The 23,750-nt window shown below is 42.6% G+C and overlaps 2 protein-coding genes and 1 long non-coding RNA gene across 9 annotated transcripts in view; 1 reads left to right on the top strand and 2 right to left on the bottom strand.

Annotated features, from left to right (window-relative positions):
• LOC1268907 (chitooligosaccharidolytic beta-N-acetylglucosaminidase) overlaps window positions 1-23,750 on the bottom strand; it is a 66,079-nt gene that overhangs the window by 1,584 nt on the left and 40,745 nt on the right. For 2 of the 7 annotated variants that reach the window (XM_061650894.1, XM_061650893.1), the window contains 4 exons: window positions 9,296-9,595; window positions 8,580-9,232; window positions 8,202-8,518; window positions 6,043-7,220 (listed from right to left, as the gene is read on the bottom strand). In XM_061650894.1, coding sequence (XP_061506878.1) covers window positions 6,654-7,220; window positions 8,202-8,518; window positions 8,580-9,232; window positions 9,296-9,576 — 1,818 coding nt within the window. In that variant the 5' untranslated portion in view covers window positions 9,577-9,595 and the 3' untranslated portion in view covers window positions 6,043-6,653. Of the gene's footprint in view, window positions 1-53; window positions 956-2,330; window positions 2,492-2,624; window positions 2,744-6,042; window positions 7,221-8,201; window positions 8,519-8,579; window positions 9,233-9,295; window positions 9,596-23,750 lie in introns of those variants that run through there. The other 5 variants (XM_061650896.1, XR_009765471.1, XM_061650895.1 and 2 more) reach the window with 5 other exon arrangements.
• LOC133392141 (uncharacterized) lies at window positions 13,003-14,197 on the top strand. Its single transcript, XR_009765483.1, has 2 exons — window positions 13,003-13,094; window positions 13,173-14,197. It is a non-coding gene; the product is annotated as an uncharacterized LOC133392141 (long non-coding RNA).
• On the bottom strand, window positions 18,651-19,948 carry LOC133395088 (KH domain-containing protein 3-like). Its single transcript, XM_061663781.1, has 2 exons — window positions 19,553-19,948; window positions 18,651-19,472 (listed from the first exon to the last, which is right to left on the bottom strand). The coding sequence occupies exons 1-2, from the start codon at window positions 19,946-19,948 to the stop codon at window positions 18,651-18,653; spliced, it is 1,218 nt and encodes a 405-aa protein (XP_061519765.1).

Raw genomic sequence — 23,750 nt, 5'->3', positions numbered from 1 at the left:
TAAACTCAAAAAGAAAAAAAACACCAGCAATCATCACACTTAACACAACTTACCTGCTAATTTAAACCAATTTAACGCCTTTACGCTTGCGCACACTGACACTATAAGTCAATTAAATAAATATTGGTTAATTGCACTTATATGCTCGGTAAGCACAAGCAAATTAAACTGTACTTTATTGAAATAATATTAGTTAAACAGCATAAATCACCCAGAATTTCACCGAACCAAACCAAGCCAATTTCTGTCAACACTGATATCTGTCAAACGAGGGAGGCGAACCGCAGATGAAGAAAACAACTTTTATCACTATGGGACAGCTTCAAAACTTGTCCAAATTTTTAGAATAGTTTTGTGTACAGCTTTCAATTGCCAGGAAAAAAAGATTTAAAATACAACACACATTTATTGAATCATTATTACTCTTAAACTAATTGTAAATTATTGTGTGTTGTATTAAATATCATTATTATCTGTTTTATCTGTTTTATTTCTGTTTTGCCAAATAGAACTATGATTCGCCCATAGTTTCTTTCGCTGTCTCATCAGATTGAAAATTTTACCAACACCACAAATGTGGAAGCATTGCGGCATGAAGTAGGTTGGTAAGGCACGGCGGAGTGAGAGCGAGGATCTAACACACAGATGTAACAATAACCCATCATCGCAATGACGGGAGCAATCGGTCATGGGGGGTTGGTGGAGTGCGAGTGTGTCTCTCAAGCTCAGAGCAGATTTTTGCTTAACACCTCAACGATGGGAGCGTTCAGGGGTGGAGACGTATGGAAGTGTGCGAGTGTGTCGCATGATTGCTCGCAAGTGTAGAGCGGGGGTAGCGAGAGGCAGAGTGTACAGGCGATTTCTGCCAAGAGGGGGCGACGCGCCATGTCAAAGCCACCCGCTTGGCAAAATGTCGCGCGACATGCATGCTTGAAATCGATGCTTGTTAACATTTTATTTCCCCGCCCTCTTGGCAGAAATCGCCTGTACACTCTGCCTCTCGCTACCCCCGCTCTACACTTGCGAGCAATCATGTGACACACTCGCACACTTCCATACGTCTCCACCCCTGAACGCTCCCATCGTTGAGGTGTTAAGCAAAAATCTGCTCTGAGCTTGAGAGACACACTCGCACTCCACCAACCCCCCATGACCGATTGCTCCCGTCATTGCGATGATGGGTTATTGTTACATCTGTGTGTTAGATCCTCGCTCTCACTCCGCCGTGCCTTACCAACCTACTTCATGCCGCAATGCTTCCACATTTGTGGTGTTGGTAAAATTTTCAATCTGATGAGACAGCGAAAGAAACTATGGGCGAATCATAGTTCTATTTGGCAAAACAGAAATAAAACAGATAAAACAGATAATAATGATATTTAATACAACACACAATAATTTACAATTAGTTTAAGAGTAATAATGATTCAATAAATGTGTGTTGTATTTTAAATCTTTTTTTCCTGGCAATTGAAAGCTGTACACAAAACTATTCTAAAAATTTGGACAAGTTTTGAAGCTGTCCCATAGTGATAAAAGTTGTTTTCTTCATCTGCGGTTCGCCTCCCTCGTTTGACAGATATCAGTGTTGACAAAAATTGGCTTGGTTTGGTTCGGTGAAATTCTGGAGTAATTTATGCTGTTTAACTAATATTATTTCAATAAAGTACAGTTTAATTTGCTTGTGCTTACCGAGCATATAAGTGCAGTTAACCAATATTTATTTAATTGACTTATAGTGTCAGTGTGCGCAAGCGTAAAGGCGTTAAATTGATTTAAATTAGCAGGTAAGTTGTGTAAAGTGTGATGATTGCTGGTGTTTTTTTTTTCTTTTTGAGTTTATAAACTGTATATTGTTATAGGATCCAGATATCCAGTTCGTAACGGCTCGAAGCAACGGGCAATTGTGGATCAGAAAGGAGGAAAGAAAGGGTGAGAGGGGACAATAGTGAGCGAAAGCACTCACAGCCGGTGAGTGTGTAGCTTAAATGGATAGCGGTAGCTTAAACGATCAAGCCTCTCGTGAGCGGGCACTCAGCGTGGCTTAAACTTTTGAATGCCAATAAGCTTTGTTTAAGCTACGAGTTTAAGCCTACATGTCGCGCGATTTCTGTCAGAAGGGCGCTTGGCAAAATGTCGCGCGACATGCATGCTTGAAATCGATGCTTGTTAACATTTTATTTCAAGCATCGTGAGTGTCCCAGCGTGAGCGCTGAGCGCACCTCCCCTCATTCTCAATGCCGCGGTTTTGGTTAATCCTCACTCCCACCCTTTCTTTCCTTCCCTCAACGGACACACCATTCCCGCGAGCGTACGACGATCAAAAAATTCCAGGAAATTCGGACAGTAAGTGTGCAGTTTTTTATTCACAGAGCTATTCGGGGATATTTCAATTCTTGATGGCACGTACTGGCGATCAAAACGTTGGCTGCTTGCTCCACCGATGGCGCGTGCTGTTGGAAGGAAAAACACTTGCTGTTTGATGCGTTTGCTTGAGGAATGAAAGATAAATCGAGCATTAGAATGGTGAACAAAACTAGTACTATTCAAAACTTACCGATCACGAAGATCGGTTAGAACACAAACATCATTTGGAAAATTCTTCTTTTTATGCATGCACTTACCCGTAGATCACCCGCTGCGCAAATTCGAGCAGTTAGCAGCTAGAAAGCGCAGATTTTGGCTGGTCTCTCGCGTGGGACTTCAGCGATTCCTGCGCTGGGTCGAGCAAGTTTAGCGCCATCTGTTGGCGAAATGAACGAACTATTTATGGAGGCGGAGCAAAAAAAAACGGTCAAAAAATTCAAAAATATTGCCGCCCATTTTTCGTCCGCTACTTCTCCCTCCCTCACCCTGCCTTGCCTTACTTGCGCTACTGCCCGTGCCTTCCACCGCCAGCTGATTGGCTGTTGCGGTGTATTGATTGATACTCATATGTGTATTGCGGTTGTGTATTGTTATTGGTGGGTGTTAGCATTTATTAATTTGTGTGTGACCTTGAGACGCTGTGGGAGAAGCTGGATTGGGATTCAAAGTGTTATCGGTGTATTGATGGTTCATTTTATTTCGTGCCGCTGCTGATGAGACCATTCGATGCCCCTGCCAGTTGAGGGTGAAGAAGCCTATTTAAAACAAGCGTAGGAGAACGTCTAACACTAATCTAATATTTTTTAATTTGAACATGTTTGATGATTCAACGACCTTCTAAGCATCATGTAGCACAGTGTATAGTGGCAATAAAATATTTTTTTTAATGTGCCGAAATCTGTCTCGCGTTTTCGGGTCTCGTCACACACACGCACACACACAGCGTGGGGAAAGTGGCCGTTCACTCTATCATGTCGCGATCCCCCATCCCGCCCGGCGCTTTGGATGCGCTACAAGATAGCTGAACAAGCCGTTCTACCGATAAGGTAACCGTACTCGCTCGTGCGGGAGGGGGGGGGGGGGGTTGGTGGAGGGTGCGTAATCGCGTGCGCGACTTCGGAGGCGCGTGCTCTCGCGCGCGCTTTCGTGGGTGCGTGCTGGCGTGCGCGCTTTCGTGCGTGCGTGCTCGCGTGCACGCGTACGTGCATGTGTGCGTGCGGGCGTGCGTGTGTGTGTGCGTGCGTGAGTGCGTGCGTATGTGTGTGTGAGTTTGCGCGCGCGTGTTTGTGTGTGTGCGTGTGTTTGGAAACCCAAAAACTATTTGATTCTGATGCGTACATTTTCATCCGCTGCGGCTACAAAGTCCAGGCATTTTCGATCTCGCTACCTGAGAGACAACATAACCATTGGCATTGGCATCTTTGCGATCGACTCTGCTGTTGGGGGTATCAAAAAGACACACGATCTAAGCAAACGTGCGTGTGATATGTAGCACATTTAATTCTAATTCAGCGAGCGGACCCAAGTGGAAACAACATTTTGAATTGAATCCATACAAAAGAGGATTCTGGATTTGTTTATTACGGTGCGCGTATGGTGCTGCACCTGTCAGTCCAGAATCTGGTGGCTTGTTGGTTTGGAGTAGTTATCATGACGCCGGTTGACCGGCAATGCCTTGGAATCGGTTCGGATCGGTAGGTTCATGTTTTGGTCGAGTGCATTCCGTGTATTTGTCTCATCACAGCGGTAGCCCGGCAGCAACAAAGTCAAGACAAACTCTTACCCGTGTGTGGACTGCTACGCTAAGTTCTTTTTATTATTATTATTATTATTATTATTATTTATGACGTAATAGCCAACGCGATCATGCCGGCCTTTTCAGGACTTGAGTACCACGTAGCCGGAGCCGGTGGCTAATCCCTTGCTACGACGGCCGGTGCATACGCGATTAGAACCCACGACAGGCATGTAGATGTGCGTAATGATGGCGGTGCCGCGGGCCCGCTCCTATCCAGTGTGCAACTTGCATACTGCCACACTGTCTCCTGCCCGGTGCATACGTAGCAGGGGGGAAGGATACACCTCCACAGTAAAAAAAAAAAACACCGTCATGAACCAGCGGTGGACCTAACGTTAGGCGGACTAGGCGGTCGCCGAAGATTTCTAGTCTGTAGTATGCCGTATGTCTACAAGTGGACAGATTATTAGCGACAAGGGCGATGGTCGTTAGGGCTCCATGGCTGGAGAACCATTTGCACCACCCCTCCCCCCATGGCGACTACAATTTTAGGGCCTGTGACCGATGATCATAGGGGTCCCATGGCCACCCCCCCATCCGCCGGCAATTTAAGTATACCGTTCAATCTTCCAACAGCTGTGTGTCAGTACCCCCTCCTCAGGGGCCTCAATTCGTCTTTCCTCCTTTCATGAACACCTTCCATTCTTTGACCGATAGATCATAACATTCCGGAAGAAAACACATTTGGCGACAGTTTTGCATACACACGCACACTCACAACCATGCGCAGGATGCTTAGCATATCTATGTAATCCACAACAGACGAAGGCAAAAGCTTAGTGTTAGAAACGTGTTAGAGCGAATTAGGGTTCTGCGCGTTGCACAGCAAACCCTCCATCGTGCGCTAGCGATTCCGTAGTCATTTTTACATTGCATCGATTAAACTCATTGCGCTTTTTTGGTTTGATTTGTAAAAATGCAACTTCATCGCCGCAATGTGTACAAACGGTTTTTTAAGCGCCACAGCAACTTATGAGCATTGTCCACACGCGAGAAAGAGATAGCGCTATGGAGGGAAAAAGCACGGACGACGGCTGACAGTGATTGGCCGTCTGACGCACCAACACATTCAAACCTTCGACAGCGCGCTCAGGCGAGGGGTACGAGGCGGAGCCAGGGACGGGTAGCTCGACGAGCTGCTCGACAAATTTGCCGTTGGAGGGAAAAAGATGGCATGATAAAATTCTCAGAACGCCTTGATTTCTTCCGTCGCTTTGCGCAGCGGGATGTAAACAAACCTGTGTTTTCGAGCAGGTACTCGAATCTAATTCTAGCTTTGAGGCTAGAATAATCTAGACTGAAAATTGCAGGCTAGCTTTTTGTGTGGTTTTGTATGGAGTGTTTACATGATTTCAGCCTCCAACTGTCAAACTCCATACAAAAAACTGACTAGAATCGTGAAAGCCCCCAATAACAGTTTTAGGTTTTGATGAGTTTTCCAGGGCTTTCTGCTGTCAAAAGGCATCCAAGACGGCCAAACCGATTTTGGCTTATACTTGACCTCGTTGCTAAACAGTCCTTGGTATGGAGCAGCTTGGGGGCGGGATGATCAAAAGCTCTGCTCGAAATGAGTGCTATAGGGAGGGACAAATGTTTCGAACGCCTTGCGGGGTAATTTTTAATGGTTTGCAACTGAACTGATTGACACAGATACTTCCGGTAACTCGCTTTATTCCTACGTCTTCAGTTTTGACGGTACTTGTGGTATTAATTTGTCATCAGTGCTTTTATTTTATTTTATCGTATTTTGTTTCAGTTCTTATAAAGTGCCATTTCACATTATTTTGGGATTACACTACGTTTAGATCTCATTTTTAAACTGGTGCAATTTCTTTCAATCATCGTCCTTTAGTTTAGTTTGTAATCAATGCAAAATGTTCAATGCAACTTTTGCTATTAAAAGTTTATTAAGAACGTTTTATTCATGACTGGGTAGAAAAGGTCGAAAGCTTCAAATTGCTTGAATTCCCTGGTTAAACATGTTACAATATATTTCATTGTGATGAGTAAGGCAGCGGTCTAATGTTGTTGCGCGCAACATTGTTGCTCGGAAACATATCGCTTGAGGTGGTCTATGAATGTTGCTGGCAACATTTCGCTTTGACATTGTTTAGCGTCAAAAATTAGCCAATTAACAGCTCAGAGTTTATTTTTTATCATTCACTTGTTGAATGAAGTATTGAAAAAATAAAATATACATAAAAAAATGTATTATTAATGCTTAAAATCCAAATATATCGGATGTCAACAAAAACCACACTGCTGCTGTGTCATTTCATACACCCGATTACCATGACAAAGGTAAATAGAAAATGTTGCCAGACAAAAATCAAATTGGTTTGAATTTGGCCAGCAACAAAGTTGCGATAGCTGTCAAAATCCATATATTTTGCCAGCAACAATGTTGCGCGCAACAAGATTAGACCGCTGCCTAACTCGTGCGATTTTATAATGCTTGCATGTGCGCATGTTTCCTTTTATTTCAATTTTAATGACATTGTTTTTCATTTTGTTCACACCATCGCGGAGCTAGAGCTTCCGGTTGTATTCCACGGATGATAAGCCGTTCGCGGTGGCAAAAAAAACGTGATTCGGCATCTATAGCTTTTGTTTCCGGATTTGACCATAGTCGCTCTGCAGCTGCTGCCGCTCTTGGCCAAGTGCGTCCGTCAATTGAATATTCATCAATATACTCAGTCCATACACAAACTTCTCCTCCTAAAATACCATTTCCTTTAGGTAACTGGTTATCGTATACTTTCTTCCAGGTGTAATAGGTTGTTACTCCCCAAAACCCATGATCAAGATACCAAGCATCCTTGGTCGAAACAATAAGCTTGTAGCCTAACTTTTGTAATTCTTTAGGTATAGTACTGCTTGACGGAAGCCATGTCTGTATCACATATCGGTTTTTAGACAAAAATTTGTCAATTACCAACGGATCTGTTAAGCGACTGGACCACAAAATAACTGGACTTGAATGCTCGTTTGTAGATGCAGAATAGGCTGAGCCATTTGCTCTTCTAGCATTGTCCCAAAGATTTAAAACTTTTTTCTGAAAAGATGAAAAGCATAATTATAATTAAAGTGATTTTTAAAATTACAATACCAGCTGATTATTTTGTTGATTTTTTGTGTGTTCTCCATCACCATCTTTGCGTTTTCCTAAGCAGTCTTATGTTATTATTTTATAGTGATAAGACTGCTAATAATAATAATAATAATAATAATAATAATAATATAAGAATAATAATAATATTAATAATAATAATAATAATAATAATAATAATAATAATAATAATAATAATAATAATAATGATGATGATAATAATAATAATAATTATAATAATAATAATAATAATAATAATAATAATAATAATAATAATAATTATTATTATTATTATTATTATTATTATTATTAAAATAATAAGAAAACTAATTATAATAATAATAAAAATAATAATAATCATAATAATAATAATAATAATAATAATAATAATAATAATAATAATAATAATTATTATAATAATAATAATAATAATAATAATAATAATAATAATAATAATAATAATAATAATAATAATAATAATAATAATAATAATAATAATAATAATAATAATAAAACTGATAATAATAATAATAATAATAATAATAATAATAATAATAATATTAATAAAAATAGTAATAATAATAATAATAATAAAAATAATAATAATAATAATAATAATAATAATAATAATAATAATAATAATAATAATAAAAATAGTAATAATAATAATAATAATTAATATTATTATTATTATTATTATTATTATTTTTATTATTATTATTATTATTGTTATTATTTTTGTTATTATTATTATTTTTAATGTCCTTTATATTATAATATTATTGTAACGCAATTTCAATTTCATTTTTCCTTTTTTCAAGCGAAATTCATTTTTAAGTGAGAAAATAGATGTAAATGCTTAATAAAGCACACTTTCCCCAAATTCCGCTAATGATTTTATTTACTAAAATCAATCAAGCTACTTACCTGAAACTTACTCCACATTGTAAGAAAATCTTGCTCAGTTCGACCTAGGTTATGATCCATCAAGTAATTTATGATTTCTGCCGTCGCATTCCAGCAACCGAAGAATACTTCATCTCCTCCCATATGAATAACACTTTCTTCCTTATTCATTTCGGCTATATCTTTATAGATTTGTTGCAGTACAGTATATAAGTTGGGATTTATCGGATTTAGTTGGCCACATGGTGGTTCTATACAAAAATTACGCCAGGGTTTCTGATTTACACAGACGGCCAAGTTGCCGAGGTCTTTCTCAGGACCCCATTGCCAGCCATTACCTGAAAGGATTATAGGATTATATTGATGAGTTATTAACTGCCATATAAAAAAAAATCTTACCCGCGTGGGCAGGCGCATCAAGCTCAAGAATGACTCGTATTCCACGATATTTCGCATACTTAATTATGCTTTTAATGTCATTTTGGCTATAAACTTCTTCTTTTGAGTAGGCGCCGTAAAAAACCATTTCAGGAACTGTATCGAACTGCATTGGAAAACTTTGTGTATCGGTAATATGCCAATGAAAAACATTGAATTTGCTAGCGGCCATTGCATCTATTTGTCTTTTTAAACATTTTATTGGTATATAATTTCTCGCAGTGTCGATTAGGAGCCCACGATGGGCGTAGATGGGTTGGTCAATAATGTTTGCCTGCGACAATATATTTACAGAAGAATTGACTGTCGTAAACAATTGCAATAGCGTTTCGAAACCATGACGTGTACCGAATATTGTTTTTGCTTCTATTGTTGTAACTACTGTTGTTAAGTTTTCTATCGATATTTTTAATTTATAACTTTCATCCACATACCAAGATAGATTAGTTTCATTTGAAGTAATCTGAATTTTTATAATTATTGGCATCCCAGGTGTACTTTCATGTAAAATTTGGGTTTGAAATGCTTTTCGCAAATTGCGCAAAAAATACATTTTTATTTCTCTTAATATTGTTGTGCCTTCAGTAGTTTGGTTGATAAAATCTTGTTCAAATCTGCAGGATACATGAAAAAATGATCAACAAAATTTAACAAAAAAAGGCCAATTCAAAACTTACCGCAGATTTAAGGGATTGACTACAGTTGTTTCTTTTCCAAGAGTCACATGGCCTGTAGGTCTGGGCCACAAAGGACCATATTTTCCGCACAGCAAACGACAGTTGCTTAAAGTAGAGAAAACATGTGACTCGCTGGCACTTTTGGTATTACCGTACACTCTAACACATTGTTCTTCATTTGTGCATTTGTAAGATATGTCTTTTAGGCAACTAACAGCGTGTTGAAATGCATGAAATAATACTAATACGACTATTCCATACTTTGACATTGCACAAAACATTATCCTTTATTTCGTAGATCTGTGAATGTAACACGTAATGCATTGGTTTATATATGTATATATACAGGGTTTTATTAATGATATTACAAATTATATGTTTGCCATAAAAAAACAATATTTAGTTATAATCATTTAAAATAATAAAACAAATAATTATAGCTAGCATACTTTAAGCCGGTCTGTATGGTACTGTCTTCAACTCTTCGTTATTGAGCTAAAAGAAGAAAAAAAGGATACTGGCAACACGGTTGACACCATCAACAGTTTCGTGCTTGTTGCGAGCGCCTACACGCGTAGTCCAAAACAGCCGAAGTCATACAAAATCATGAAAAAGTCTGCGCCCTTTTGTTCCGGCATCCTCGTGAAGTTTACCGAGTCGAACCGAATAGTTGTGTTCGATAAACATGTGTGCGTATCAGGTAGCAGCATTTGTACTGCTTACCTGCCGTATGCCGCTGTGATACCGAGCGAGACGCATAGACAACGCGTCTAGAGGACATGTGTAGCCGTGAGGAATTTTTTCTGTGTCTCTTTTGCCTTGTCCTTGCCTTTAGATCCTGATGAGTGAAGCATGCACACCTTTCGGGTACGTTCGTGGTATAAGCTCTGTCTCTCTCATGTTAATGGTGAAGATACCCAACAGTCAAAAGCCGAAGATTTTATATTGACCTTTCACTTTTTCTATCTGTCTCTCGCTCTAATTTGAGCGATTTTCCCCTGATGAGTGTCCCCGAGCCTCCTCGTATGGTTGTTGTTGTTGGAAGTTGAAGCCGAAACCCCCTCGTGCGCTGCCAAAATCAGCGAAGAACGAAATCGAGTGGCTCAAGCGAAAAAACGAAAAAAAATGACGAACGAGTGTGCTGTGACAATAACACACACACGCACAAGGCGACACCCGAAATCTGGTGCGATACCGGCTTTCAGTGGAGCAAGTACACACATGCACACATTTGGCCACACCACGGTGATACAACACACAGCCACGCACTTGGCGATACACGCTGTGTGGTGCGGTGCGGCGGATGTTCAGAATTCAGTGGTGCAAATACACACATGCATACACTTGGCGACACACGCTCTGCTGTGCGGTGAGATTTGTGTTCTGTGTCCAGTGGTGCAAATATACACACACACGCACTTGGCTACACACGCAGTACGGCGCGGTTGGCTTGGCAGAAGCGCATACACACATTCACGCAGTAGGCTTCACTTTCAGTCCAGTGAGGTTGGTGCTTGTGTGGTGTTTCAGCGCTTGGTAGTCAGCGGATAAACCCCGTAAAAAATGGAATTTTGTTTTATTTGAGGTAAGTAAAAGTGATTAAAATTATCAACCAACATCCCCCCTTCTAATTAATATCATTTTTCTTCCATTTCATGTGTGTTTCACGGCGAACGGAGACAACAAAACCTGTGGCAGTGTCGTGGTGTTGGAGATGGTGGCCCGTACAGTGCAGCGAGAAAACTAGGCGCGACAGCGAGGAGCAGAAAGTGCCGTGCGGATTTTAATTGTTCTTTGTGCGAGTGTAAAAAAGTGTTTCTTAAATCATGTGAGTTAATTTAGAATTAAGTGCAGTGGTTATTGTGCATATGTTGTGTTTTTTGTATTTATGTAAGTAAAATATTCAATAAATCGAATAATGTTGATATAATGGTTCGCACTGTATCATTTCGGAAAGAAATCCTGGCAAAAAAGGGGGAGGGGCTAATTAAACGAAGGTTCGTGCAGACCCCCGTTCGGGTTTTGCTTCGGCTTCGGGTTTGCTTCGGCTTCGGGACCCGACGGATCACTTGAATAATTTCGCCAACTCAAGTTCTTTTTCAAGCGCGTATTCAAGCGATCTCTGAGTGCTGGTGCCTGGTGGGTAGAATCGTTTGCCATCGGCTCTGCATTCGAGCGTGGGCAGGCCCGTAGACGCCGTCTCCCACCCAAGTAGCAGAGCCGAAGTTTTTCAGAGATTTTTCTGTGTGCCAAAGCGAGATGCCCTGTCTTCTCTCTCTAGATTTTGGACAGCAAACCGCCGCGCGTGTAGAGGTGTGTGCGTGTGACGAAAAATGATGGATGAAAAACACGAGGAGCCGGGTCTGAAGTCTTTCGTTGGTCACACACACATGCATCTACCAGCGGATTGCGCCACACCGAGTCTACCCAGCTCTCTCGATCTACCATGATTTTTTCTGCTATCGCACTCATCCGGGAGTTAGGCATCCTCAGTCTGTCCAGAACTTTCGTTGTGGAAGGATGTGCGGGAGTGATGTGCGATTTCTTGTGTCCCCTACTTTCGTTGTTTACGTTTTGCGCAGTGTTGCTTCTTCTTCCATTGTGTAATGATTTATCCTAGCTAACTTGTTGAGGTAAGTTTCTTGATCTCAAATGTGCTTCAATGTACTAATTCAACTAATGCTTATCGTCTTCAAAGTTACAGGTGCATGCGCCATTCATCAACGCCTACCTGTTGGAATCATCAACAATCTTCAAAATGGGTGACGGAAAGAAATTGTTTTCCAGTTTTAAAATATTACGGTAAGTGTTGCTCTCATCATATACGTAAAACTATCCAAAGTAATACGTAGTACATACATTAATTATTGGTTCATTTTTATTGACAGCGTTCAGCACAACTCAGCCACAAAACAACGCACTGGATTGCGCTAAGAACCTGTCGAAACGCGCGCAGCCCCCGGGAGCGGTAGGAGAAAGGAAGAACGAGAGGAGGAAAAACTAAAGCCAGCTCGCAGCTCTGATGGTACGGTAAGAAGAAAAAGGGTCGAGAGGAGGAAGAACGGTAAATTTGGAAGGGGGAGACCGTTCTGCCGTCTACACAGTGTGAGTATGCCCGGACTGGGCAGTCCGCAAAAGCCGAAGTTTTGTATGGGATCGTGTCGTACACATATCCACTTACGTACCCAAGTAGCAACCGAAGCTTTTTTCTCCCAGTTTCAACCCCCTCATGTCCACAAACTGCCTTCGCTTACTAATCCTATCCCGTTTCTACATTCCACAACGTTTGTTGCGTTCTCGCTCATCAGGGTGTTAGTCAATTCTCTCTTGCCACACGAAGAGAATTTTCCTGCACACTTCGTGTGTTGGATTCTACTCATCCCTGTTGAACACACGTCATTTTCTTCCATCGCACTCATCTGGGTGTTTGCTCTTTTCCCTCCAAGCCAAAGAGCGACTTCAGTGTGCTCTGAACCGTGGATGTGAGAGTGTGTGTTTGTGTGCTGCGTGCACTATTTTTCCTGCGTGAAAACTTTCCATACTGCGCCATCCGCGGTGTTCTTTCTGCTTCATCGGAGGACGAATTTTTATGATCTAATTGTTTGGGTAAGTGTCCTTTTCTAAGTGTCTAGTGCTATGTGACATTTATTCTAATTCTAATATTATTCTAATATGCAATGTTTTGCACATTACAAGTTTCAAATGTGTGCTGCTACCGCTAGCTGTTCCTCAAACTACTTAAAAAGTGTGACACTGTGTGCACAGGCGTTCAAGTTTCAATTGATCCTCAAGCACAAAGGTAAGTTTGTCACATCTTTAAATCAAGTGTAATCTTTTTAACAAAGTGTGTCTATTAATTGTGTATTTTCATCAACAGCCTTCATACAATACCGCGGTTGAGGCGCGACAAATCTGATGACCCTACGGACAAAGAGCGGGTAATTTTTATCATGGTTAGCGTAAAAACCTAGAATCAAGCCGATGGAAGATTTCGTAGGCTTAAAAAAGGGGAGAGAATCGGTACCACGGTTCTCTCCCACTCCCATATAAAATACACGGTGCGTTCTCTAGGTTTCCGAGGCTTCTTTTAAAAGTATTCTCGGAAACCGAGAAAGAACCTCGGAAACCGAGAGAGCGCACCGTGTGTTTCATATGGGAGCGGGAGAGAACCGTGGTACCCGTTCCCGCCCCCTTTTTTAAGCCTACGAAATCTTCCATCGGCTTGATTCTAGGTTTTTACGCACACCATGATAAAAATTACCCGCTCTTTGTCCGTAGGGCAGGCTTCCAAGCACCGTGTGTGTGTGTATGTAAGTATGTGAGAACACATGTGTGAATCCTCTTGTGGGAACTGCAAAAAGAAGAGAATAAAGAGTGTGAAGCAGCTAGACAGCCCTACTAGCAATGAGAATGAAAAAGTGTGCGACTTTCAGGCGAGGGGCACGTAGAAACATGGGGAGACGGTTGGAAATACGCGGAATCACGCGGAGACGCGAGCGTGTTTTGGTTTCTACACAGTTTTTGCACTCAAACAATTACACATGTGTGAATGTGTGCGTTCACTTTCAGCCTGCGCGCTCAGTTTGGTTTTCTCGCAGCGGCATGCGGGTATCGGTGTCTCGCTGGCACTAGTGCAGCGAGTGTTCCTCTGTGCGCTCCCTTTCTTGCCACCACACGAAATCGTCAGTTCAGCTCAAGCGTTTGCCTAAGTCCCGGGCGATCGAATTTTCGCTAAGTGTTGAAGTGTTGTGCACTTTGAAATGAAGCTGCGCTTTTCTTTCACCATTTAACTTAAATGTGTGATTTGCGCTGCTTTATTTCAATGTTTTTTTTGCTGTATTGAACATCAACAACGGGATCCACGCAGTTAGACGTGAATTAGAAATACGACGATTTTTTTTTTATAAAATGAATGTGTGTGGTTTGAAGCAAGATTGTGTGAAGCTATGTATTTAAATGTGCTTTTATTTTCAATAAAAGTGATCAAATATAAACCGAGTTTTATGTGTTTAAGTTTTTGTTTTGATTCGGGTGCACCAAGTCCGTGTGAAGGAAAGCGCACAGCGCGCTACGAAAGAAACGAGCGGGAGGGGGTGTCATTCCAGCGCAGCGCAATTCGCTGGAATCAAGTGGGAGGGGGTACCAGTTCAGCGCAGCGCAAGCCGTAAGAAACGGGAAGGAAGGGGTATGATGAAACAGCGCGAGCGAGCGTTCTTTACAGCGAGAGCGCCTCGTGTATTTTAAAGGCAAACAAGAGAGCGCATTCTCTCCGTGGTAGCGCTCCATCCGCCATTTTTAATTCTTAGCCCAAAACAACGGACTTCGGATCCGAGCTTGGGCCGGACCCCCACCGCGTGTTTCTACCTACCCCTCGTCTGAAAATTTCGTTCTCTTTGTCTGTCGGGAGCCGCAACCAAATCAAGAGAGTGAATTCTCATTTCAATCCGAAAAACTGGGAGAGAGTGATGACATGCGAGAGAGAATAAAACTAGAAACACGAGAGAGGGCCACACGAAGCGCTTTCGGGTTTTTTCGCCTTCGCGCACATTTTGCTTTATGCGCGCGACTAAGTGAGCCTTGATCAGCGCGATGGCCCTACAAAGCCCTTCGGCTTTACTATCTGGGAAGCCAATGACCGAAGGCCACTCTTTCGCGGTAGCCCGAGTCAAGCGATTGATTTTTAGCGTCGCATTAAGACTGCTTAAGACGCTTGTTATTTAATACTTAATACTACTACGGGCGAAAGAAAGAGTGCTGTTGCAATAGTTTGCAACAAGCTTAGATAGAAAAGATAAAATTTAGTAATTTACATACTAAGGGCGTTAATAGGGCAGATACTAAGGTTATAGGTTAAGTAGGGTCTGCGGATATTATAATTAGGTATGTGCAGACTTTACGCTAGACGCTAGAAGGTTACGTGCGACCTTGCAACTCTAGAAAGGTCCTCTTTTGATACCTGGAGCTCGATAAATAAAGTCCTTAAATTTCAACTTGTAATTATATATATACTATATACTAGCTGATTTACCCGGTTTCACACGGGATAAAATCAGTGTCTCGTTTCAATTAAAAATAGAAAAATTTGCAATTCAAGGAGTATAAAACAACGATTGCAATGATTACTATGATTTTATCCCAAAGCTTCGATTCTTCTTATCGGTCATAATAACAATTGGTAATTAAGATCTGCAATCATCCGTTTGGGTATTACCGAGTTTTTGCTTTACCACGGAGTTTATTGGACCCATATATACCATATATCATATACAGGCACTCCATGTTATATACTATTAACGTTTACTGGAGGCAATCGCGTATCTCTAATATTAGCATTTGTCGAAACTCGATGTTGGATTCGATGTTCAAAAAATTTTCAAATAAAACTTATTGTAATCTCTTCGGAATCTTTTGGATTTCCGACTACGCAAATAGCGTCCTTTGCCTTGCCTTCGATTTTGTTGCATAAAGGCTGTTACGTAAACTCTATACAAGTGGCTGTTCACTCTGCCTTTAGAAAGGTTCAATGTACTCTTAGCAGTTTGAAGCCATGCGGGCAACTGTTTTCTGTTTCCATCGTACGAGGAAAGCGATTTAATCGGATCGGGAACCCTAAAAAAATCTTCAAACTTGCATGTAGTGGAAGGTTCGACGTCTCTTATCTGATTTCCCTGAGCAAAAATTTGTCCTTGTTAATTTCTAATTGTTTCCTCCTGTTCGAGTAGAATCACAAAAAAAAAGGTTCTCACACAAGCACGTTTTTGCAGCTGCTTTATTGGTAAATTCACTTTTTCATTCCAAGTCCAAGTTTATAAAACCAAAACGAAGCGCTAAAAAAAGGCGTGCTTCCTATCCCCCTTTTTTGATTCAACTCTCCGATGACGCGTTAGTTTTTTGGCGCTTTCCCCTCTTCTTTAGGGTTACCTGATGGTAATCATCGCTTTCAGCCGCCGCGCACGTTTCTTCTTCTCAATTCCTCGGCAGTGATGCCATCATGCCCCAGCCCCTGCCATCCTATATGAGAGCAGTGGTGCCATCACTCCCGAGCCCGTCAAACATTTTTGGAACGATGGCAGTGATGCCAACATACCCTAGCCCGTGCAACCTGCTGTTCCAATCCTAAGCAGTCAGCAGGCTTCACTACACCTCCATCACTGCCAACTTATGCACTGGTCTTTTGAGTGTGCTGCCCTTTGCTGTCTGCACAGTAGCACTACGAATCCTCCCGTCTTTTCCTTTGAAGACCTCCTGGATTCGTCCTCTTATCCAAGTTCTGCGCTCCCCATCAGCAACATACACCAAGTCTCCCTTTGCCTCAGGTTTACTTTCGTTGAACCATTTTGTTCTTCTATTCAGGGTAGGAAAATATTCCTGTTGCCACAGCTTCCATAATTCATTCGCCTGAAGCTGTGCTGGGTGATGTCTGTTTCGCAAGGCGTTTCCTAATTCCATGGGCGTCTTTGCCATATCTTGGCTTCCAGAAGAGCTTCCTACTAGGAAAATATTCGGCGTGAGAGCTCGACTGGTAAAGGTACTTTGAGGTAGATACGTTAGCGATCGTGAGTTGATCAAATTCTCTGCTTCTGTTAGTTCTGTAAGGTAAGTTCCACCTCTCAGTTTATGATCGTAATGAAGGTTAGTCATAGCTTCTAAGACATTTCTAATTAATTTCTCCCATACACCAGCAAAGTAGGTTTTGGCTGTTAGTGTCTGAGCAATTTTACATAGTTCTTCTAGACTGTCGCTGAACCACTTTCTATCGCTATTGGGTTCCGCATTTTTATACAATTCAATGAAATACAAAATGTCATCTATGACTTCAAACTTCCACTTCATGCCGGTATCAAATCTCTTTCCTTCGCGAGCAGTGGTTTGTTTCAATATTTCTTTAGTTCTGGCCTGATCCGTTGGGTCAGGTATGAAATCGGTTTGAGCTGCTGTCTCTTCAAGAATAATCCGTTTTCGTTTCAATTCATTAAGTTTTTGGTCACTGATTAAGCTGCAGTTTTGTTCAGCAACGCTATAGTGATGTGCGAGAAAATGTCTTGTTTCAAGCTGGTTGTCACAAGGACCATACACCGACCATCCTAACACGCTTCGCACCGCTATGGGTTCTCCTGGCTCACCTATTCGACTCTCGATAGGGGCTATTAGGTTGATGTTCTGTATACCAATGAGCACCTTAGGTTCAGCAGGGCCATAATTCAGTACCGGAATACCTCGAAGATGTTCATACTTGCTTATCGAGCAATGATCTAGACCCTGTACGGGTAGCTTCAAACTTTGTACTGTTCGCGCTCCTACAAGCGGAAAATTAGTGTCAACGCCTGGAGCAGATATTTTCAGATTTATGCGCTGAGATGTCGGTTCGGTTCGGGTCACATCTGAAGTCCATGCTAATTCGAGTGGTTCTGTAATTCCTTTAGCTCCAAGCTTTCGTGCTACAGAGGACTCGACTAACGTCAGTGACGAATCTTCATCAATGAATGCCAATGTTTCTAACTGCTTATCGCCGTTGTACAAGGTTACGGGTACAACTTTGAACAGTGTGGACTTAGCGGGTTTGTTCTTTTCGTGAAACTGTATTATGGCTTGTGGCACATCAACTTGATGAAGTAAAGTGTGGTGATCATCTTTGTGGCAACCATTAATATAACATCGGTACCGCGTCTTGCATTGCTCTATCGAGTGATTGTTTAAACATTTACGACAAAGTTTCAAACGTTCGACGGTTTGAAGGCGTTGTATGGGAGACGATTCAATGAATTCGCGGCATCCACGTACTACGTGTTCAGTACTGGAACAAACAAAACATTTTCTAGGTGCCAGTTTAGTAGTGGTAGAACCCTTCGACGAATCATGAACGTTTACATGTCCCTTCACATTTCGACCAACTTTTGCTTCGACTTCACCATGCTCTTTTGAGGTCGATAAAGTAGCTACTCTGCTTGCTTTCGTTACTACTTTTTTCATATACATTCCAAACTCCTTTAAAGTTGGCTCCTCATACTTTTCACTAAAATCTGACCACTCCATTTTGTAAGTAGCTGGCAACTTTTCAACGAGTTCATCAAGCAATGTCGGATTGTTTAAGTACGAAATCATATTAGCGGCTACGATATGGTCACATAGTTCCTGCACAACTAAGCCAAATCGTATTAACGAATCAAGCCGATCTGCTCTTGGTACTTCAGCTCTACGCACCTTAGTCAAAAGGCTCTTCAATAACAGTTGTGGTTTGCCGTACAATTCGCGCATTGTTTCGATTGCTGCTGCCGTTGCGTTAGGAAATCGTAGCTTCGGGCGAATTAACTCACGCGCTTGACCTCTTAAACACTCCTCTAGTCTTATAGCATTCTCAACTGCCGTAAATCCACAGGCTATGGTGGAATCTTCGTATGCTCTTCGTATGCGTATTGCATCGTACCTGGACGGGGTACGGGCTACATTTATGCTCCTCCAACATAGAAACATTCTCCTGGGTGTGTACCTGTGCGAGGTACACACCACGTCGCTTTTGCTGATAATCGGGAACCTGCACGGGGCCTTGCACCTGGACGGGGTACACGCCACTCCGCTGCTGTTGCGAATCGGAAACCTGCACGGGGCCTTGCACCTGGACGGGGTACATACCACACCGCTGCTGCTGGGAATCGGGAACCTGCATGAGGCCTTGCACCTGGACGGGGTACACTCCACTTCGCTGCTGCTGCGAATCGGAATCCTGCACGGATTCTTGCACCTGGACGGGGTACGCGCCACACCGCTGCTGATGCGAATCGGGAACCTGCACAGGTCCTTGCACCTGGACGGGGTACACATCACACCGCTGCTGCTGTGAATCGGGAACCTGCGCGGGGCCTTGCACCTGGACGGGGTACACACCACTCCGCTGCTGCTGCGAATCGGGAACCTGCACGGGGCCTTGTACCTGGACGGGGTACACACCACTCCGCTGCTGCGTATCGGGAACCTGCACGGGGCCTTGCACCTGAACGGGGTACACGCCACACCGCTGCTGCTGCGAATCGGGAATCTGCACGGGGCCTTGCACCTGAACGGGGTACACGCCACACCGCTGCTGATGCGTATCGGGAATCTGCACGGGGTCTTGTACCTGGACGGGGTACACGTCACACCGCTGCTGATGCGAATCGGGAACCTGCACGGGGCCTTGCACCTGGACGGGGTACACACCACACCGCTGCTGTTGCGTATCGGGAACCTGCGCGGGGCCTTGCTCCTGTACGGGGAACGCACCACACCGCTGCTGCTGCGTATCGGGAACCTGCGCGGGGCCTTGCGCCTGGACGGGGAACGCACCACACAGCCCTGCTGCAACACAGCCCGCTGCTGCATATCCATGCCGATAAACTGCTCGCACAGCTGCCGCTCCGAGACGGGAACCTGCTCGAGGCGTGGCTGCTGTTCCATGGCGCGGACCTGCGCATCGCGTTGTGGCTGAGCCAGATACTCACTCTGCTGTCCTGACGCTGTGGCCGGGTTGTTGGTAGACACTCGCTCCTCTTCGCTTTCATCAGGTGCTGCGTTCAACTGTTGTTCCGCCCATTGCGAGGTTCGTTCTCCATTTTCTGACAAAGATGAATCGCTGTCAAAAGATTCCTCCAAGCGTAGCAATTCTTCGGTATGCCGCATTTTCATCCTCAGCCGTCTCTCCTCCAAATCTAGAAGGCGTCGCTCTAGCTCCTGGTTATTTTGCACTCTTGCAATTTCCCATGACTGCGACCGGGAGCTACGCGAGCTCCGAGCACGAACACTTTTTCCACTAGTATCCATCGATGAAAAATGAAGTTCGCACCGCTTTCGTGAAACTAATTTTCACGCTTTTATCGAGAAATGAAATTCTCGCACTCAACACTGTTTGGTGAAAAATGAAATTTTCACGCCTTTTTTGAGAAATTTTCGAGTAGAATCACAGAAAAAAAGGTTCTCACACAAGCACGTTTTTGCAGCTGCTTTATTGGTAAATTCACTTTTTCATTCCAAGTCCAAGTTTATAAAACCAAAACGAAGCGCTAAAAAAAGGCGTGCTTCCTATCCCCCTTTTTTGATTCAACTCTCCGATGACGCGTTAGTTTTTTGGCGCTTTCCCCTCTTCTTTAGGGTTACCTGATGGTAATCATCGCTTTCAGCCGCCGCGCACGTTTCTTCTTCTCAATTCCTCGGCAGTGATGCCATCATGCCCCAGCCCCTGCCATCCTATATGAGAGCAGTGGTGCCATCACTCCCGAGCCCGTCAAACATTTTTGGAACGATGGCAGTGATGCCAACACCTCCTGAATATTAAGCCTTTGGTAAACTTCCGTAACTTTTGCAACTGTGCTATAATTTCACATTCCATCGTTAGGGAATTTAAAGAACTGTCTGAATTTCTATTATAAAATTCTAGTAAAGGCTGATCAGCCTTTCCAGTGGTAGCTTGAATGTTTTATGCTTAGTTTACATCCATACAATGGCAACCACATCGACTATAGAAAACGCAACGCCGACTTTGTTTTTAGTGTTTTGAAAGGTATGGAGAAGAATGATACAAATTATAGACACAATTTAATAATTGAACGTTTTCCGTGATCTTTCGAGATATTGTTTTACATGTGCTTAATTTTTTATCGAAGCATAGCTAAAGAATGTGTTCTACGACGTGTATGTTAAGTTTTCCAAAAAGTGGTCCAAAGAACTATCCAGCAAGCCTCAACGTCAGAAGATAGGTGGCATACTCTAGGTGGCCACCACTGTAAATGCGGATGTATGAAAACGTGGCGAAAACATTCATAGGTCCCGAAATATAAAAGGAAGCAGTATCAGGGACCGTAACTAAGATCTGTTCCATGATCCTGTTCAGTGTAAGTTCTGGTGTGGGTTCGGTATCAATTTCAAGACCGGTACGCTTTTTGGAGCCGTTATGCCGGTATATATACAATTTCAGTACCGGTAGGGTAAATGTAGCAATAGTGGTACAATTTGTAGGAATACAGATGTGCTTTAATAGATTTAAATTATCAGGGAGGTAAAATTATGAACATTTTAATACATAGCAATTGGAATATGTTTTATCTTTGCAATCACAACCATTTTTACCATCAAACACAACAAATTTACGAAAAAGGCATATTTCTGTGACGACTTCCTAGTACCTATAATAATGGTATGGTTCCTATAGTCGTCGTATTGTGTTACAATAGTGGTGGTAGACAAAGATTCCTCAAAAACTGTGTATAATATATATGAAACTTAGTTTTGATGCTGTTTTCGATTAAATAGCAAGAATCACATCCATAATATTGATTTCTTATATAATTATTTGACTATAAGATATATAATTTGACCGTAAAAAATGAATAATTTGAGTGATAAAAATATTGACTAAAACACAGTATTAAGACTACCCAAGCCAGGAAGAGTGTGCTTCATTCGAAGTGAAATTTTCACTCAGTTAGATATGCGAATTTTGGCCTTTTTTGGTAAATTACTTACAGGAAACTCATTTATGTTGCTTATTTAAAAAAAAAAGATACAAAATGTTAAAAATATCCCAAAAAATATCTAAATTGCCCTATTTTTACTAATTTCATAACTATGGCCACTATAGGAATGTTAGCACGTTTTTTGTGTTGACTGTGTTGGCTGCGTGAAAAAGGTAAACAACACAACTGCTGTCACCTAGCGACCGAGATATGTAGATAAACAAGTTAGAAAAGGTGCCGCTAGGTGGCGTAAAGGTTGTTATCAATTGAAAGAGGCAAACATATACATTGCGAAAGAGATGAAGAGACACGATCCAGCCTCCGGTCATACACCCCATAAAGGTCGAGCATAAGGGCATAGACAGGAAACGGCGCGAAACTATTGGCAGTAGCAAAAGCGAGTGTGACCGGACAAGTTAAAAATATATAATTTGCATCAAAACGTCAAAGATCATTTTCTTATTTCAAACACCCGGAAAGAAATTGTTACCGAAGTAACAAAGTTTTTAACTTACACACTTGTATTTTCGCGAGTTATAAATTTACGGCATAAAAATGCAGAGTGAAGAAAATCGCTTCGATTGTGGTGCCTGCGATAAGGCGAACACCGTGGACGATATGGTGCTGTGCGATGGTTGCGCGAAGTGGTACCACTACGGGTGTGCTGGCGTCACCGCAAACGTAGCGAAAAGAAAGTGGTTCTGTGTTCGGTGTGTGAAGAAAGTGCCTGTGATCGGGAAAAGCGAGGCCAAACCGACGCTACGTGAGGAAGTTAGTGCAAAGGACAACAAGCCCGCTGAAAGCTGCCAGAATGTAGAGAAGCAGGGAGCAGCTGATAGCGAGGGTGGCAGTTCGGAGCGAACCGTAGTGCAGGATAAGCCAAGTCCACCCCAAACGGCCAAATCTAAAGCACCAAGCACACGACGGGGCGGCTCAGCGTCTTCTCAACTATCTGTGCGAAACGCCTTAGAGCGCCTGGCCAAGAAACAGGAACTTGAGAAGAAAATGGCCGAGAAGGAGTTCGAGCTAAAGATGGCCAAAATGGAGCTCGAGCAGGAGGAGTTCAGGATGCAACTCGAGGAGCAGCTCGACATCGAAGGCTCGGAATGTTCCATCATAAGTGGCAAAAGTGTAAGAGCAAAAATTTGGGTAAGAGATCAAAATCAGGCTTTGGCTAAACCTGCTCAAGTGCAGACTCATCCGCAAACTGAAGCGTCACCAGTAACGAAAAGACGAATGGCTGAAAATAATCTGGAAAACGCGATGGTGGAAAGAAACGGCTTGACCCCCAGCCAAATAACTGCGAGGAACCACTACCCAAAACAGCTGCCAAAATTTAGTGGTTCTCCTAAAGAATGGGCCGTGTCCATAAGCTGCTACAACGAGTCCAATGAAGCCTGCGGATTCTCTAATAGAGAAAATTTGTTGCGCTTAGAAGAGTGCCTTCATGGTGCAGCTAGAGAGGCAGTGCAATCAAAACTCACGACGCCAAACGCAGTCCCAGACATCATCAAAGTGTTGAAACGACTCTATGGACGTCCTGCCATAATCGTACAAGAGTTAATCGACAAGGCACGACAAACCGAAGCGCCCAAACCAGAAAACCTAGAGTCGCTGATTAAATACGGGTTAGCAGTGCAACATTTCTGCGACCACCTAGTAGCAGCAGACTTAGAAGACCACCTACAGAACCCAGCAATACTAGGAGAACTAGTAGAGAAACTCCCAGCACCAAGGAGACTGGAGTGGTCGAGATATAAATGTGGTCTTCCACATATCAGCTTGCAACAATTTGGTGAGTTCATGAATGAATTGATGGAGCATGCCTGCGAAGTGTGCAATTATATTCCACAACAACCCACAAACCCTCCTCCTCCTCGCTATCGAACACACCATCACACTGATACTCTTGAAAGGGGAACCCTAGCACAACCACGACGTTACACCTGGCAAGAGCGGAAATGTCCTGCGTG

This window comes from Anopheles gambiae, chromosome 2 (genome assembly GCF_943734735.2).
Source record: "Anopheles gambiae chromosome 2, idAnoGambNW_F1_1, whole genome shotgun sequence".
In the NCBI taxonomy this organism is placed as follows: domain Eukaryota; kingdom Metazoa; phylum Arthropoda; class Insecta; order Diptera; family Culicidae; genus Anopheles; species Anopheles gambiae.
Note: the sequence above shows the minus strand (reverse complement) of the source record. Positions and strands in the feature narration are given on the sequence as shown.